Below are 18,037 nucleotides of genomic sequence, written 5' to 3'. Positions count from 1 at the left end.
GAGTCATAATTCAGTTAAATCTGAATAAACTGACATAATACACATATAGATTAGATATATAGATTCAGCATGACTTACACCTTCCGGTGATGCTATTATATCCGACCTTAAACGTCCTTACATCGGCTTAGATGTTTTAAGTTTTCTTCAGTATCAAAGTAATCCAGAGATACCAGTCTGTACATCCATTGGTACATTGCAAACAGAAACTGCTAAAAGTTAATTCGGCCATACCTTTAATAATTCCCATTTGCCATTATTTAAACAGGCTAAAAAAAAGTCTCCTAAGTTAGCCCACAGCTGATTAACAGACTCCATGGCCACATTATACTTCCTGTTTGTGTCCTCAAATCCCGCAAAATATGGGAACTGTAGTTTCAAAACTTGATTGTCTCATATCAACAAAAATAAAATAATAGTAGGACTGACAAAACCCATAAATATTAATTCAAAGGAGAGTGAATCTTGGACTAAATCAGGTGGCCAAAAAAAAAATCTGTTATTGCAGGTTTAAGTTAAACGTTGTTACAGTCGGCAACAATTGAACATACAATGCAAAACCTTCTGGGTCCAGTGTTGCCAACTCCTCAGCAATTGGTTGTCCTAAAAGTTGCTAGAAGTAATAATAAATAAAAGAAGTTGCTAAATGGTGTCATCGCCTAATTTGCATAATTGGCCATGTGCAAGTAATTGTGGTGGATGCTGTAGGAGAGCGGAATAACGTTGCGGGAAAGACAAAAAGTGAGTAAAAAACACCCCAAATATGTTTGGAACAATAGGATCGATAGATTTGTCGCCAGTCGCTTTTTTGGAAAAGAGTCACTAGAGGGTCTGAAAACTCGATAAATATAGCAACTTTTATAGCAAATATATCGCTAATTTGGCAACACTGTGTGCGTCTCTCTCTACTGCTCATATCAATCTGCTAAGCCCCTCCCACCAAACCCACAAGTTCATAGGCAGCAGAAGGAGCCAGTTGCCCTACGAAACTTCATCCCGCATTGGTTCACTTTCCATGGCAAAAACCCCAGTCCCTCTCGCTTTGACTTGTCTTCTCAAAGACACTCCTCCCACACTTCGTGGCCCAGGGCAGAGCGCCCCTGGCTTCTGAGGCAGCTGTGATAATATATCTAACAGTGGGATGAGAGGATAGTAAACTACTGCCCCCCCTCAAAAGTTATTCTCCACTGTTTGTCATCATGCCTCTTTGCCAGTTGTTGATACGAGTGACGTGGAATTGAACATAAATTAGCCCAAAGCTCCGTGTGGAACCGTGACATGTTTACACATGTGTTTTGTAATATACGCTATTGTTGGAAAAGGAGGCATGGGCAGTTCTTTCATTGCTGGTCGTTGTTTCTTAGCCATTGTGCAAAACATCTGAAGTTGCACACTGAAGATAGTGAGCTTGACTAATGAGAGCGTGTGCAAGGAGGAGGGCTGCACAGCTTATGCATGAGTAGCCAATAGGTGCGTTTGACTTCATTTGGCGCTACTCAGCGCTGACTTAGCGTGACACAAACGTCGCCATGTCACATGACATTAAAACTTTGCAGGAGCAAGGTGGCTGCAGTCACTGAGTCCGGCGACCGCAGTTGTTTTTCTCCGTCTGCACAAAGTTGAAATCACGTTTTGCTAGATCTCGCAGCATTTGTTTGCAAAGATCTGTCATTGTTCTAAGCTCACAGGAAGCTCACACAGGTAGATTGTGTCTGACTTGACGGCTGTGTTTTTATACCCCGTCCGTGCAGTTGCAGCTCACGTTTGACTATCAAGTCAGCAAAGTCAGCCGCAGTCATCTGTAATGCATCTTTTGACACTGCGTTAGGAGCCCATTAGGAGCACTAGGAGGAGCCAGATAAACCAGACTATTTCCACAGATTATCTGGCTCATGTAGTACTACTGTCCAGATATAGTGACAGTTATATGACAGTAATTTTAAAAAGATTTCCCTACTGCTGCTCTAAGCTGAGAGATCATTTATTTATTTTTGTTTTTAAAGATAAAGAAAGAACCCCCCCCCAACTCTTCCACCCCAGTCCTGCATAGAAGTATGACGGCTCTTGATTGGCCTGTTGCAGATGCTTGTGGAGGGACGCATAGGCACCGCAGCTTACCAGCACCGTGGAAACAATGCTCCATCCAGCTGGTGGTTACTGTAACTCAAAACCACAACGTTGGAAATCACCCAATCCATACACAGTAGGAGGCGATGAACATGGAAAATAGCATGCTACTGCTGCTACTGCTGCGCCTGCTTCTACCTTTTCCACTGTAACTGTCAGTTAAAATACCGTTAACAATCAATTTGGAGGCAATATACAAAAACTCCTGGCCACAGAGATGAATCAGTTCGATATAGGCTATCTACCAAAATTACTCATCGACCAAATTTTATGGTATTTTATTCAAGCAAAGCATTGTTACAGTGCCATGAGTGGAAGATACAAGGGCCTCAGTGCAAGTGGAACAAACTGGCCCATTCATATTCTCAGTGTTGTGGGTGATATGAGTGCAGTCCTCTATAATCTACTTCATATGTTTTTCCATATCTCCAGCCACAGTCGTGTCTTTGGTCTTCCAAGGGAGAACACACAGCCGTAATCAAGGAACCAAGCCAATGTGGTTTAGCCACTTTTTGCTTTGAGGTATGGTGACATTGTCTGTTGGCCACTTTCATTGCAACACATCTGAATCTTCTGGCCTTGATTTTATAGCAATTTATAATTTTTACCAGTATATCTGATTGCCTTCCATGTATGACACACTACATTCAAATAAGCAAAGGTTAAATTAACACTAATCTGCTAATTGCAGCAACAGTAAGATTAGTGGAACAGCTTTAAGCCAGGATCATAAAAATTGCAAGTATTTTTTTAGAAATGTGATCCTTTATTCGCAACATTTTCCTTACTGTTAAGAGTTGTGCAGCCCTTCAAGATGTGACTAAACAGAAAAACATGTAATACAGGGTGTGTAATTTGGAAGCAAAGTCACGATTTAAATTCTTGACACTTAAAGGACTTATTTAGATGTCAGCTCCAATCCTTGGCTTCCACCATGACCCACATTTTTTGTGTTATATTTTATTCTTAATCAACTTGTTTTGAACATGTCGTTACTCTGAGGAGTGACCTGGAAAAGATATCAACATCATTTACAAACAGAAGGGTAAAGAACGTGACTTAGTGTGCAAAGTGTAAAGGTTACAATGATGATTAAGTAATATGGGGTCAGCAAAGTTATTATAGTTATTTCTGTGGGGAACAGGAATAAATTTCATGGCAATCTATCCAGTAGTTGTTGAGATATTTCACTCCACGATGACAACAAACCATAGCCTCATTGTGGCACTAGATGAAAAGGCAGTGAATCACCAAAGTTATGAGGATTCATCCTCTAAGTACTATGAGAATCTGTACCAATGTTACATCTGTACAAAACTGAAAGGCAATCCATCCAGTTGTTGTTGGATTATGGACCAAAATGCTCGACCAACCAACGACCAGAGAGCGCCATTACCATCCTTAGAGCTACATCAGATTAAAAATAGTCCACATTGTGCCAGGTTTGCATGATTCAGATGTTAATTTATTAGGCAAAGCTGTGTTTATACTCTTTATTATATTTCTTTTGCATCATTCTTTCCTCTTATTTATTCACATAATAAAAATCATGGATGTCTGTTAATGAGAATGACAAGCCAGGGCAGGTTTTCAGGCTGGTTTGAGAGGACACCTGGAACTCAAATTGTTACTGGCTCGTAAGAATATGTGTTCAAACAGCTTCAAGGACTGCTAAAATTAGCCAAATACTGAAATGCAGCTCAGCACACAGCTGGGCTCAATAAATATGCCTATATGTATTTGTGTGGAGCTGTTATCTTAAAAAGGTGATGGCGGGTTGAAAAAGGCGTCTCCCCAGTGACTATTTTTATGACTGGAAACCCTGCTTGCATACCCACTCATTAAGATGTCAGAAGAAATATACCTGCTGCAATAAAAAGTTAGGCAGCAGACATGTGCTTAGTCACTAAACTGTAAGCAATGGCCTTAAACTCCAGCATAAACTTTCACTCCTGCCTGAGTATTTGGACAGTTCTCAGAAAAACAGTGGAAAGAATAACCCTCTCTCTGCCTGAATGTTAAAAAATTCCCACCAACCTTGAACAATATCACTTCTCCTCTTAGTCCAAATAAGCCTGACAACATTCAAGACCATACCAACCCACCTGATTTTCCTGGGAGACTCGCGTTTTTCACTGCCCTCTCCAGGTTCCCTCCCAGGTCACAGCAGTATGTTTTTTCTTACAGTAGTTGAGTGTTGGCGGCTACGCTGTTGACAAACCTGATTTATTTAAGAAACAGTGTGGCAGTTCTAGTGAAGGGTCCGATCATTTCTCCCTAGTTCATCACTTACTTACTGATTTACTTAACTAACTTATTCTAAATATATCTGAGCTGCGTGTCTGTAGTTACAGTCCAAACCAGAAGGGACAGCACAGCACAGCCTCCAGCCAAACAAAGTTATCTAGCTCCTCTTTCAAATGTGCAACAGTGTGAAATCTCAAAGAAGTCATGTAGTGGTTGAGAAATGTTTTCTTGTAGCTTTGGATAGAATGTAAGAGTGTTGGTAAAGGGATAAACTAGATGTGAATATGCTACATAACACTAGCCTCCTCTGGTCTCTGGTTAGCTTGCTTGTCATCTTAGATCATCTTCCACAATATTTTTACCCTGATTCTCCTCCTGGCTCCTTTTGAACAGATGGCACATGTCTTACTGAAGATGCCTCCCTCTTCTCTTCTTCTTTGTTTAGTTTGCGTTTACTGCAGCCACTACTCTCACTTACTTTGAACTACGACAACTATTCCTATAGTCCGCTCGATTCAGCACTGGGTTATTTGATGACTAACTTTAAGGGCAGGTTGTTACGTGTTTTCCACACTTGTGTTTGACCAATCATATAATTTGGTTTAAATAAAAATATCAGCACGCTTTTTACTGATGATGATGTTAATATCTGAAATGTAAACAATAATAAAGGCACCTCGCTTGAGCCCCAAGTGCGCATGGGCCCCTGGGCTTGTGTCCATAATGCCCATTGGATAATCCGGCCCAGGGAGGATTGATTACAGCAACCAGTACTTTCAATTTCAAACAGAGAAAAATACCTGGGTCAGCTTTGTAGCTAGCTGGTGGTCTAGCTTGATTTTACACACTATTTGAGAGATGAACATGTTCACAAATAATTTCCCACTCAGCCAGACACGGAGGATCATCAGACTTACAGTTGTTTATAATTGATATTCCACGTAGTTATTTTATTGAATGTAAGAAATACACAATAATGCAACTTTAAAGAACTGAAGGTTGTTGAGCTACATTCACATGTGGTAATTTAACAGATTTCTGATTTACTGTTTAGTATTTCAAACCTTGCCTAATTCCCTCTTGCCCTATCCCTCTTTAAAGACTGATCTTCATCTGCACACACATGAATGCTTGTGAGAATAGTCTCAATTGTACAATTGCTATTGTACAGTTGTCAGAATGAAACTGAATTCTCTAAATAAAAGTTTTTATTCAGAGCATCAAAGACGACAGAGATTTATGCTTGACCACAACAAACAACAGTAATGAGGAACATTCATGGCCTATAAAAACTGCTTGCAGTGCTCCAGATCCAATAAGGTTTATGAGTTCAAGCATCTTCAGTGCACAAGCCATGTGTCTTCATCTGCCAAGTTATCTGCTTTTTGTTTTTGCTCTTTTTTTCATCTTTTACAGTATGTCTCTTGACTTTATGTGACTTATTTGTTGTTCTAGTTTAAAGCTGAAGACCAAAAGTCAGTAATGGGTTTATTTGACACCCCCAACCCCCCCCCCAAGTTTGATTACAGGACATGACTCAGCGATTGTCTGTTCTTAGTTGCGTTTGTAAGCTTCCACATTCAGCGTCAGTCAGTCCCTCTCTGCCATCACTTTTTACTGCTGACGGCTGGGACAGGGCTCAGGGAGACTTTGGCTCATGAAACACGAGATGCTTGGGGCATGTTTAGATTATCACAAACCTCTCCACTTAACTCACCATAACACTCTGCTGAGAGGAAAGTTATTCATCACAAAGACTTGACAAGAAACATGAAAATAGGATGGCCTTTTTTCATCTATGTCACTCTTCCGGCACCCTTGGAGGTTGAGCCCTGTCTTATCTGATATCTATTTTTACAACTATACAGACCTCTGTCATGCTATGAAGAAATTGCACCTTTTATCATGCTATTGTTATCATTAAATTTTATTATTTATATTCACTAAACATTTGTAACTGCTATCTGCCCTGTCTCAAGGTCCGATTCACAAAAGATATTGATGATATTACACGCCCATTAGGTTTTGCAGCTTAGTGCAGTTTGATCTTGTTTTGCGCCTGTAAAATGTTCATCTGCAATTTTCTGTAGTGGACCCAGATCTGCGGGATGTGCCTTGTTTTTCTATGACTCACTCTGTATTGGGTGTTTTGTCAGAATGATTGCTTTAACTGTGTGCTCCCCCTCATTCGTCTGGGCTGGAGAGCTACTCTGCTTTCTGCTTGACTGTTAAGAGTGCATAACCATCGTCTCTACTTCTCACAGCACTAAGTTTTATGTAGTTTTCCAGTTTCATTCCCTCGTGGTGAATACCAGGTATTGTACTGTCTGTGCCATGTGTGCGCATGATGTGTACTGTTTTGCACTATTGCTTTGTCTGGCTACAATCACTGCTGCCATTAACACTGGAAAATCTGCGTGTGACACCCCTTATAAATGCGCAACTCTCTGAAGGCGTTACTATTTTCACTCTAACTGCATGTGGCTATTAGCGCTGTTGTTTGTAAATTTGAGATTATTTGCAATGATGCTCATTTGCATGGAAAGGGGACTTTTGCATCAAATGTGTCCATACTGTAAAACTTAATAGTCATAATAAAAAAAATTTATTATTACTATTGCTTCAGTCACTGAACTCACCCTGCCTATATTTGAGACAGGTAACTATATGGTGTAGTATTTAATTTGTTTCTCAGAAAACTCTTGTTCAGCTGTCGTGGAAAATAGGCTAGAAATGATTTGTTTATTTCAACAAATATAAATATTACTTGTATAAAAGGCTATAACACATCAATTACAAATCATTCATTTGTCATTCAGCTGATGGGAACAGTGTTTGTTCTCTCTTGAGGTGTTCATAACACTCAAATGTAGTTTAGTATTTTGTTGGTCTGTCAGTCCACCACTTTGGTCCGTACTGAAATAGCTCAACAATTCTGGCATGGATAGCCATACTTTTTTTTCATGTTCCCCAGAGGATGAATCCCATTGACTTTGGCAATTTCTTGACTTTTCCTCTAGTGCCCCATGAAGTTTTAGTAAAATGTTGCAACAACTATTGGATGGATTGCCATCAATCTTTGGTACATGCATTCATGTCTCAATCAGGCTGAAATGGTCAAAATATTAATCTGCTTAAATCTTTAAAACCAAATACCTGCAAAAGTGACCTGTCAGCCAAAGCTGTACCTCTGGTTTTGTGCTAGCCTTCTAACACTCTAAACTAAGATGGTCAACATGGTAAATATTATAGCTTTGTGAGTAAGTTATTATGTAATTGACAAATTGGGCTGATTGTTTAATTTGTTTGTTAATTCTTAATATGATTGCTTGACATATATAATGCTGTCTCATCTGGTGTTGTGTTGGCAGTTTCTTTCCTGACTAGCTGTCTAGTACAGCTTATGATGACTTTGCAGCTTAAATCCTTGGGACTTTACAGACTTTGAAAGTGAAAGCACACCTTCTCTTGTACTAGCAAACTCCTAGTAGGTGAGCCTATCTGGGTACCACATGCACCTATAATAAGTATGCCCAAACATACAGTCCACTCAGTGGTTATGTGGTCTGCAGTGTCTAGTATGCATCCATCTACACCTTCAACCACCCCCACACAGACTTCTAGATGGATAATTCATAGTAACGAGGAGCTCTTGAGGTTACATCTGCTTGTGAGCACATCTTAGTTCTTCTGTTTTTTACTGCAGACATGGATTCAAGGGATCCCTGTCATCATTGAAGTAACTGTGAGCACCTACTGAATTTTTATTTGCTCCAGGGTTGCAGGCTGCCATAAGGAGGAAGCAAGTGCAAAGAGTCATCAGTGAGGTTGTATAGAGTGTTGTGAGGAAATGCTGCTGTACATTTAGATAGAAGATATGTTTTGGACATTGTATGCTGTTTCACAAGGATTACAAATCCTGATAAATATATAGACATACAGAAAAATGGCCTATAATGCATTTGAGAGACCTCTTGTAAAACTCCTGAACTCAGGCAACTGTACATCTGCAGAGAAGTGTGTTAGTATACTGTTTCTGGAAAGCAGCAAGAGGAATTTTATTCTGAAACTTGAAAGCACTCAGATTAAAAGCTGCCTCCAATAGAAAAGCAGCCACCAGGCAACATTTTCAAGACATTTTTGTTTTTATAGCTGCTCTGGGCTGAACCATGCAAGGAGTAGAGACTCAATATAGAATAATTATACAATGTCATCTTGGTACACATTGGCAGTAAATGCATCAGTTGTAATCATATGCTTTCAGCTACAAGGAGGGCAACTCTAAACTCATGTCTTTCTGAAAATTGTAGACTGAGTCTGAAACAAGAATCTATAAGGAGCCGCTGGACATCTGTCAGTACATTTTGTCGGCTGTCCGAGTCCTGTTTGAAATGAAAACTGAAGACTTTAGTTTCAGTTGTTCAGATTTCCTCTCTGCCAACGCAGGAGGGCTTGTCAAATTAAACCAAACATTTTAAGCCACAGTCCCATGGAAGCAACATGAACAAGAGGTTTTGGCATTTTCTGCCAAACAACTTGAAACAAAATGACAAAAAAAGAAGGCCAACTGTCTGCCAGAAAACCAATATGCAAAGCCAGGCTGCTTTCAAGAAAGTTTTTGTTACTGCTGACCAAGCATAAGGTCATCAAATGGGGTCATAGATAAATAATGTAAACAATTCACATAGTCCAAAATCACGAAATTAGCCCCAGAGAGCTTTTCTATCCCACCTAATATTTTGAACAGTGACCCCTTCCTGCTGTATGATTGAAAATAAGTATATACAATTTTGTGGGTAATTACCTCCAAATGATTTGCTCCAAAAGTGAGAATCAAACCTTTTTCAACACAAGTCACTTTTCACTCCATTAAAACTATGTATGGCATTGTCGATCAATCTGTCTGTCCACCACTTTTGTCCAGACTGGAACATCTCAAAAACTATTTTGAGACTATCGACATTTATGGTCCCAAGAGAATAAAGCCCTCTGACTTTGGTGATCCCCTGACTTTTTCTCTAGCGCCACCAGCTGGTCCATTTTTACAATTATTCTGTGAAATATTATAACATCTGCTGGATGATTGCCACATCATTTTGTACTGACATTCAAGGATCTTACACGAGGTATCCTAATGATTTTGGTGATACCCTGGGGGTTTCCTCTTGGAAAATTGTTGTACGGATTGCAACAAAATTTGGCACAGACATGTCCCACTCAGAATGAATTGCCATTGCATCAGGACACCTGCAAAACTAATGATTATAAGTTTCATGCATGCTCATCATGTTAGCATTGTCATTGTGATGTTAGCATGCCAACATTAGCATTTAGCTCAAAAAACAACTGTGCCTCAGGTCAGCCTCACAGAGCTGCTAGCTTGGCTGTAGACTTGTAGTCTTGTTTAACACTAGCAGTCAATTCACTGTTCAACCCATTAATACCGTGCATTTGTCTTGATCACATTATTTATTTTCATCAGTAGCCTACTCAAGTTCAGACAGGGTTGTCAGCAATAAGTTTACACCCTCAGTCAGGATAGAAAGTGATATAGTCAAAGTATCTTAACTCAGCAGCTGCCTCCAACAAAGTGCCCATGAGAAGAGATCTTCTCTTGTCCAGGAGCTGCACAGTGACCAATAGCAGAAAACTGTGGTTTTACTGAGTTGCAACCAGATGTGAATGTGTTTAAATATACAAATCATCAGCAAATTTCAACGGGTAACTAGATGTTTAAAACATGTGTGGCCCTAATAAATCTGACCACTAGTCCTGCACATCCTGGAGTCTAAAACAACAAATCAAAGCCACATTTACGCACACACCATCAATAGACCTTTTTTTTTTGAAAGGAAGTCAAGGCATGTAGTCATTGATCTGCATTTATTATACTTAATCCCAATAATTCATCCAAACTTATTTTTAAGTAGCCACACTAAACAGTGGTGTACTAAATATTTTCCTCACCTTACAAAATATCTGCTAAGTCTATGGTTCTAATTTTTGTGTTGTGATAAAACACGTAAACACAGATTTTCCATAATGTGGTTTGAGTTTGAGTGAGAATGGCTGCCATCACACTGATCTGTCTTTCATCGGTACATATGGAAAACCAAATCAAGGGGAGGACTCTATAGCTACCACCTGTGCTTCCATTCTTTGTTCCAGTTATCTTTAACCTTTAATTATTTTCAGGCCTCAGGAGCCCTGCAGTCCAAAAAAATCTAAGGGCTCCTTGAGGAAACTCCTAGAGTCTGGAAAACATTTCATTTTGGCCATTGAGGCTTTTATATTAGCCGTTGGCCCATTTAGATGCTATTTGGGCTCTTTCTTTTCACATTCTTAGGCTTTCAGGAAACGTCTGAAATAACAGCTCCACCCCACCACTTAATTTGCATTTAGTATGTTGCATTTAGTTTAGTGCCTCTCCTGCTCCCTGCCCATTCAAATCTTTATGGGGAAGGTTGGGGCAATTTCCTTTTATTTGTTGTGTTATTTTCCTTTCAAACTTTTTTCAAACCTTAACTAAAAGAAACGTGTTTGTGATTTTAGGATAGTCTGATTAGTCTCAGTCCTGTAATTAGGTTGCGTTGGGATGCAGTGATGCTCCTCTTGGTGCTGTTCAGACATCTTCCAAAGCACAGGGGGCGGGTCCCGAGACAACTTTCCCGACTGGTGATTTGATGAACGGAGGATTTTCCAGTGTCAGTATCTTACAATCTTTTCAGGTTCAGTGTTACGGCGTTTGTCCAGCCTCCTGACGGCGCGCAACTTTCAGAGAGCAGAGTGGTTTGCGCTTTTTCATGAAAGTCCCATACAGTCAGTCTGAGTCCTGGGCTTAAGGGGGAGCAGATCTGAAGGGCCCAGTCTGGCTGTGAGAGGCATCCTTATACTTCACACATGGCGTTGTAGAATACGCACACTTTTGTGGATTGTGGAAGGGACCGAATTTTATTAAAAGTCGCGCTCACAATGGAGATGCAAAGGTGGACCACCAGGTGGAAAACGAAAAGGTGGCTATGGGATTCGACGCTAATCGCTGTGGTCACATTATTTTTAATTCTACAAGCTGCCAGTGTCAGAGCAGGTAAGAAGCTGCATGTTATCCGACGCCAGAGTCACTGTGCCAACTCCAGTGCACCCCAGATAACTCCAGAGTGGCCTACAGGCTGGCTGCCAGTCCATAGGTGGTATAAGGCTTAGATACTAGCTAGCGACTGGACTTAATTTAGTAATCGCCATAAATCAGTTTGCCAACATTTTCAATTGCTCAGTAGACCTATCCACCTCATCCAGCAGAACAGGTGATGCTTTTTGTATGTTTTATTTTTAATATTCGAGGCAATATATCTTATGACGAGGACTGAAGGTCGTTTTTTAGTTTATTGTTGAGTGATACCAAGTTGAGCCCATATTATATCACTGCACCTGCATCCAAGTTTCCAGTCATTTTTAAAGGGGTTTACTGTGTCACCACAGTTTTGTCTGTAAGCCTTGTTGTTGACACTGAAGTAGATACCGAGACTTACCTGAAACCTTAATTAATAGGCTGCCTACATAGCTTGATTGCGTCCAAATTCAATTGGATTCATTGGCACAAACCGACGGGGATGCTTGGTTACGTCTGCCACCCAGGTGTGGTCAGCGAGGAGAGAGGAGCGTCTTGATTTTTTTCTTCTTCTTGATACAAATATTCTGGTGGTCTGCGTAAAAGTGTGCCCTAAAAATTGCCAGTGAGCGATGATGGCGCTTATTAGCGGTGACTATACTGCTGTAATTTACACTCTGCTGTATAATTTTGGAAGCTAATGTTATCACAGACAAACATTCTTTGTTAATTTTGTGTTCCATTTCACCACTTGGCTGTACTACTGGAAATCCTTATGGTTTTACGCATAACTTTACGCACGTCGTTTGGTGATATAACTAGGTACGCACATAAAGTACATTAAGTTTTTCCAAAATATCAGTGAAGTAACAGCCTAATAGCTAAATCAGATTCACAAGGAATATAAATTAGGCACAACATTTTGTTTCTTTTAATGTCTAATAAACTGGCAGCTGCCTTGATATCTGACTGCTGTCAATAGAGTTTACTGTAACACAGTGTAACGTTAAACATGTAAGTTTTTGGGATTCATATTCTGAGCATTTATTTAATACAATAGGCATATCACTATGACATTTCGGGGTGTGAAATTCCTATTCTGGCCTGAAGGATCACCATCTTTCCGAATGATCTGGGATCCCACTAAGTCTAAGAAGGGGCTTTGATGGAAAAAAAAATGGAGTATTGGAGTATTTTCTTAAAAACATATGTGTGGGTCACATTAACTGCTTATTTTATATCCCTTTGTGTCTGGAGGTGAACAGACATTCATAGCCTACTGTACTGCAGCTTTATCCATGATACATTTGTGTGTGTCAAAGATGTGTGTCTGTTTGGATGCATGGTGCTTTTTAATAGTTGTGGTTTTGACATCAGATCAGTTGTTATGCAACATTTCAAATACTTGCTTTCTTGTGTCAGATCCATAATACTGACAGAAACAAAGTTATTCAAAAAGATATTTTATATGGCTATTAAAATGTTAATCAGAGGCTAATAAACAATAGTTGGTCATTCTTGTAATCTGTTGCATCCTGTCTAGACATGTCTTAAGTCCCACCCCGTTTTGAACCATCACCATCCATTATTTTTACTGTACAAGTCCTATGATACAGTACATTAAGAAGCCATTCAGCAGAGGGCAAATTCAGAGAACTCCCCAAAAATGAAAAGATAATGAAAATAAATTCCACATTGGCATGCCTTGCTCATTGCCCATCTTTCTTCACTCTGACTGATATTTAAACTAACCATAATTGCATGATGTGCTAGCAAACATTTACAGGCTTTCCAATGTACTTTAATTGCTGCCTATGCTGCCAACTCTCAGTAGATGGCAGTGACACAAAAAAGATGCTGCTGCATGACCGCGGGACCACAGAGACATTAAGTCAGAATGTCATGGATTTAAAAGTTAATCACAAGTCTAAACTTAAACATCAAACTGTACTGCCCTGATGAGTTATGAGATGAAGAGTACTGGGAATTTGGCCTATACAGCTAAAAATATGGTATTTCAATGTTAGAGGGTCTGCTGGTGGATTTGCTTTAATGATTTTAACAGAGTTCTTGTGTCACTACATGATTCGCTGCCTCAGGGGAAATCACACTGCTTTCTCATAGTAGCTTGTTAACATGGAAGATAGTATATCACAAGTCCCTGGCAGCAGTCAGGAAGATGTGTCATTAAAAATCAGAGAGACTGACAAATTACCTCTTAGACAAGACTGTGTCTAGTCTGAAACTGCTGTGGTACCTTTAGCACGAGAGAACTGTCTTCTCTTTCTTGTGGGTTGCACCCTTATCATTAGAGTGTGGTTTATCCCTTTTTAAAGGTGGAAGGATGGGAGTCTTTTTCCTTTCAGGATGTATTGAGGGTATAGCATGCCGGCTCAAACTCCTATGAGGCTGAAAAGCGTTAAAAAGCTACGTCTTTTCATTTGGGGTCTTTAATGGTTTTGGATATTGCCTGTTTTTCAGGGCTTCTGTGAAGCCAAGGCTGTGGAAGGAGAGGGGCTGAAGAGTCAGTGGTGCGGGTGGGCGGGTGTGGGGGGGTTCCTGGCCAATTCTGCACATCTGGAATATATGAGGCCTTGAGGTATGCAGTAATGCAGAAAGGCATTCTGAAACTCACAAAGAGACCTTTAGTCCAAGCTTTCTTTTTTTTCAAGAACCAGTAGCTCTGTACTTGGGACAATATTCAGAAAGAGCCACAGACTATTTTCTTTTTTATGAGGCATTTGGTGTGAGGTTTAAAACTTGGCGATGGTAGATACTCACATTTGTAATTTATTCTGTCTGTGTTCAAGTCAGAAGTCACTCTGGTAGTCTTCAGGACAAAACAGACTCTGTCTGTTAAAGTGCTCTTTGTGCGATGTCAGCCAAAAAGTCTATTTACGCCACCTCCTTCTCAGTTGATAAAATTCATTGGGGGACTGATTTCAATAGAAATCAAAAGTAAAGACATTCTGACTTGCTTGATTTCCCAGCAGTGCAGCTTGCATGATGCTTATACTTTTAAAATTTTAAATTCATGAAGTCTGGCATCAGATAATCTGGACTCATATCAGCATAAATTACTTAAGTCCTGTCCATCACTTAAAGAGCAGATCCGGCCAACTTCAAATGATCCAAAACTCGAGACGCGATCCCTAAGCATGTGCTCAAAATCAAGCAAGTTTTGATTCACCACTCAAGCTGTGATTTTTCTGGTCACAGGAGAAGTAGCTACAGGGATGGGGCCTTCTCAGTTTAGTCTCATGTATGTTTTAGTAAGGGGGCATAGGGAGTGGTGCCAGTGCCATAATGAGTTCAGCATGTGGAGTTATAGCTCCACCCATCAGACCCCCTCCTGGTTACTAAAAGCGAACTGGAACTGCACAATCAGCACTTCCTGGCTTCACATGCTACATGACTTAGAAAAACAGAATATAATCACTATAGATTAACGTTAAAATGTTTAGCAAAGAGGCACTACAGAAAAGTATGGTGAAAGAACTGACTGATTTTTTAACAGTATACTGATTTTTAATTAATATTTTCACTACCAGTGGACGCTATTTTGTCTTTATCTATGTCTCTTGACCAAACTCTCCTCCTAGTGCGCACAGGTTTATGCAGTATTATAAGGCAGATGAGGATATTTCCTGTGATGTGAATTTCTGTCTGATCCCTTTAAATAATTTTCCCACAATGTTTTGAAGCCAGTATCAAACACATGGATCTCAATTTTTGCCAAGGAAGGGAGATTTACCATTAAGCCTGTTATCTGCCATTATTTAAAGGCTTTATCTTCCCAGCTGACTATTCAGACATTGTTTATTATTGCTGGGCCTTTGAAGAGGATACATCCTGCCTCTTGACTCACTAAAAAGACAATGAGTAATGTGATGTGTGGACGTAGTTGTGCTCGGTTTTGCTGCTGTGGTTTTGTAATAGTTAAACAAGTAGCGTTTAATACTTGGGTTGCACTGAGTTTGGTTTGGAGTGGAAATTTAGCTGTAAATTAAATGTTTTGCATTGAACCTCTGTTAGCTTTTAATATTGCTTTCTTAGTTGTACATCTCATTTTTCATCAGGCCAATACACACTGCAGAACTGATGTTAAGTCTTAAAGATTAATCTCAGTATATTAATAGTATAAAAGTACAGAGACAGTCTTACATGTTGTGGATGTCATTAAATTACAAAGCAGCAATCGTTACAACTATGGTCAAAGAGTGTTTGATCTGTCATTTCTTTGAGTATATGCCAGCCAATTTATAGACCTCTCACCAACATGCATATGAAGTAATAAATCTTAGTTTTATTAATCAATTTTGAAAGAAGAAATAACCCATTCTGCCTTTCACAAATGAAATTGAATTCATAAGCAATGAAACGCAGCCTTGCTCATTTCACTAACTCAGGGGTTTTGCTGTTGCAGCCTTACTTGGTCTGGTATGACCAGTAGCTTAGGGTGGTTAATGTTAGCAAACTTTCAATAGATAATGCTATGTATAAAACCCTTTAAATAAACACATCACATCTGCTGTTTCTTATGGAGACCGATGGAGGTGTAGCAATACCTGATTACCTAAGTTGACTCTGCCAAGTACAGATAAAACCAGCACCGTAATAACCTACTGTCAGAGCAACACTGTCACAATTACAGAACATAAACCAGAAATAAACAGTTTGTTCAAACCTACACTTTTCTCATGAGCAGTTCTGTGTATTTACTATTTTACCCAGTACAGCGCCCATGATTATTTTGAATTAAAAGCCTCCTCTTACTGGATATTTGTAAGGAAATGCAGCCTCAGGCAGACATGCGTTAAATCACGAATGACACTTTGCTGTATGTCAACACTTCTGTTTATACACTAGCCTTAAAACAAACAAACAAAAATAACCTTAATAGGCTTCTTAAATTTCCCATAATCACACTGTAACTGATGGTGTGCCTCTGGGAATAAGAGAGACAGGGGATAGAACAGTTATAGAATGGAACAGAGTAAAGACAATGAGAGAAAAGAGTAAAAGGTAAAGTTGGACAATGCAGGGGTGAGAGAAGAAATGAAACCGTGTTTATGACTGCATTACACAGTAGTTTCACCCGAGTTCCAGGTCCATTGATAGAAAAGAGTCTAGTAGTGTTAAGAAGCTTGTAAAGCTGCCCCCCCTCTGCGCAGTCCTTATTCCAAAGACTTAGTGATCAACAGCAATGAGTTTTATCATCCCATAGATACTGTTGCTTTTGGCTGTGGGGGTAACAGTGGTGGTGAAGAGGGGGGCAATTATGTCTGCTGAATGGTTCCTAACATTTTTACTGCTCCTGTGCCAAGGTAGCTCATAAACGAACAACTGCTTGAACTGACAGATTTGGCCAACAGTCCTTGCACAGGCAAGGGGTGTAATGGGTGTAAATGTTGACTTATCATCAAAATGCCAAGTCCTATTAGATTTTCTGTTAACTGTTGAAATATGCTTACTGTGTACTTTAAAATTACATGCAGCTTGTACACTAATAATAAATTATATATATATATAATCCCGTATAATCTCATTACATTTATTTATATTTGAATGTTATATTTATTATTTTTATTTTTATTTAAATAGCTTCTGCATGTAGGGACCACTAACTTAGCACAGGAGCTTTGGACAAATGCATTCCCCAAATAACTTATTTCTATACAAATGTCATGAAACTTGTATATAGTATAAGTATATAGTATAATGATGAGTATATATGAATAATGAAATCAATTCTTTGTTCTGCCTCCACAGCCGAACCAGTAGATGTACTGAAGGTTCTAGACTTCCAGAGCTCTCCTGAAGGAGTAAGGAAAACAACAGGCTTCTGCACAGCCCGGAGAGGATCCAAACCCGACATAGCTTACAGAGTGGGAAAACAGGCTCAGATCAGCGCTCCAACCAAACAGCTCTTCCCAGGTAACCTCACGCCTTACCTCAAACAGATTACATGCATTTACACTGAAGGTCAACCAAAACAAGCTATCCTGACTTTAAGCTAAATGCTGGCATGCTGACATGCACACAATGGCAAAGTTAACACGTTCAACGGGTTCACCATCTTAGTTTACAATTTTAGCATGATATCATTTGCTCGTTAGCACTAAACACAAAGTACAACTAATGGGAATGTCATGAGGTTTGCAGGTGTTATTATAAACCAAAGTTTTGGACGGACAGGCCGACCAACAGATCGACATTGCCATCCTTAGAGCAGTGCCTAAACTAAAACTAGACTAAAACAAATAATTGAAACTGATGTTTTTATTTACTGTCTTAAACAACTTAATTGGAAAATAAAAACGTCTTCAACATATTTCACTTTCACAATAAAAAAAGTGATTTAATGGGTACCTGTAATAAAACCTATCACTACAAACACCTGTTTTCTAAAATGCAATGCAGACTTTCGGCAATTCATTTCTAGAAGATCCTCATGAATGTGCTGGTGTTTCAGTAGGCCCCAAGAGCCCTTAAGGGATGAGAGTCACTCAGCACTGTGTATGAAATGTCATGTAAACATATGACTCAAGTAAA

The 18,037-nt window shown here is 39.5% G+C and overlaps 1 protein-coding gene across 4 annotated transcripts in view; it reads left to right on the top strand.

The window, feature by feature from the left end:
- The window catches only part of LOC119901832 (collagen alpha-1(XI) chain-like), a 116,783-nt gene that overhangs the window by 20,960 nt on the left and 77,786 nt on the right, over window positions 1–18,037 (top strand). For 3 of the 4 annotated variants that reach the window (XM_038717542.1, XM_038717539.1, XM_038717538.1), the window contains exons 1-2: window positions 10,838–11,461; window positions 17,255–17,419. In XM_038717542.1, coding sequence (XP_038573470.1) covers window positions 11,347–11,461; window positions 17,255–17,419 — 280 coding nt within the window. In that variant the 5' untranslated portion in view covers window positions 10,838–11,346. Of the gene's footprint in view, window positions 1–10,837; window positions 11,462–17,254; window positions 17,420–18,037 lie in introns of those variants that run through there. The other variant, XM_038717541.1, reaches the window with a different exon arrangement.

The sequence above is a fragment of the Micropterus salmoides genome, unplaced genomic scaffold (assembly GCF_014851395.1).
Source record: "Micropterus salmoides isolate LMB-PRFRI ecotype aquatic unplaced genomic scaffold, ASM1485139v1 Ms_hic_scaffold_14, whole genome shotgun sequence".
Classification (NCBI taxonomy): domain Eukaryota; kingdom Metazoa; phylum Chordata; class Actinopteri; order Centrarchiformes; family Centrarchidae; genus Micropterus; species Micropterus salmoides.
Note: the sequence above shows the minus strand (reverse complement) of the source record. Positions and strands in the feature narration are given on the sequence as shown.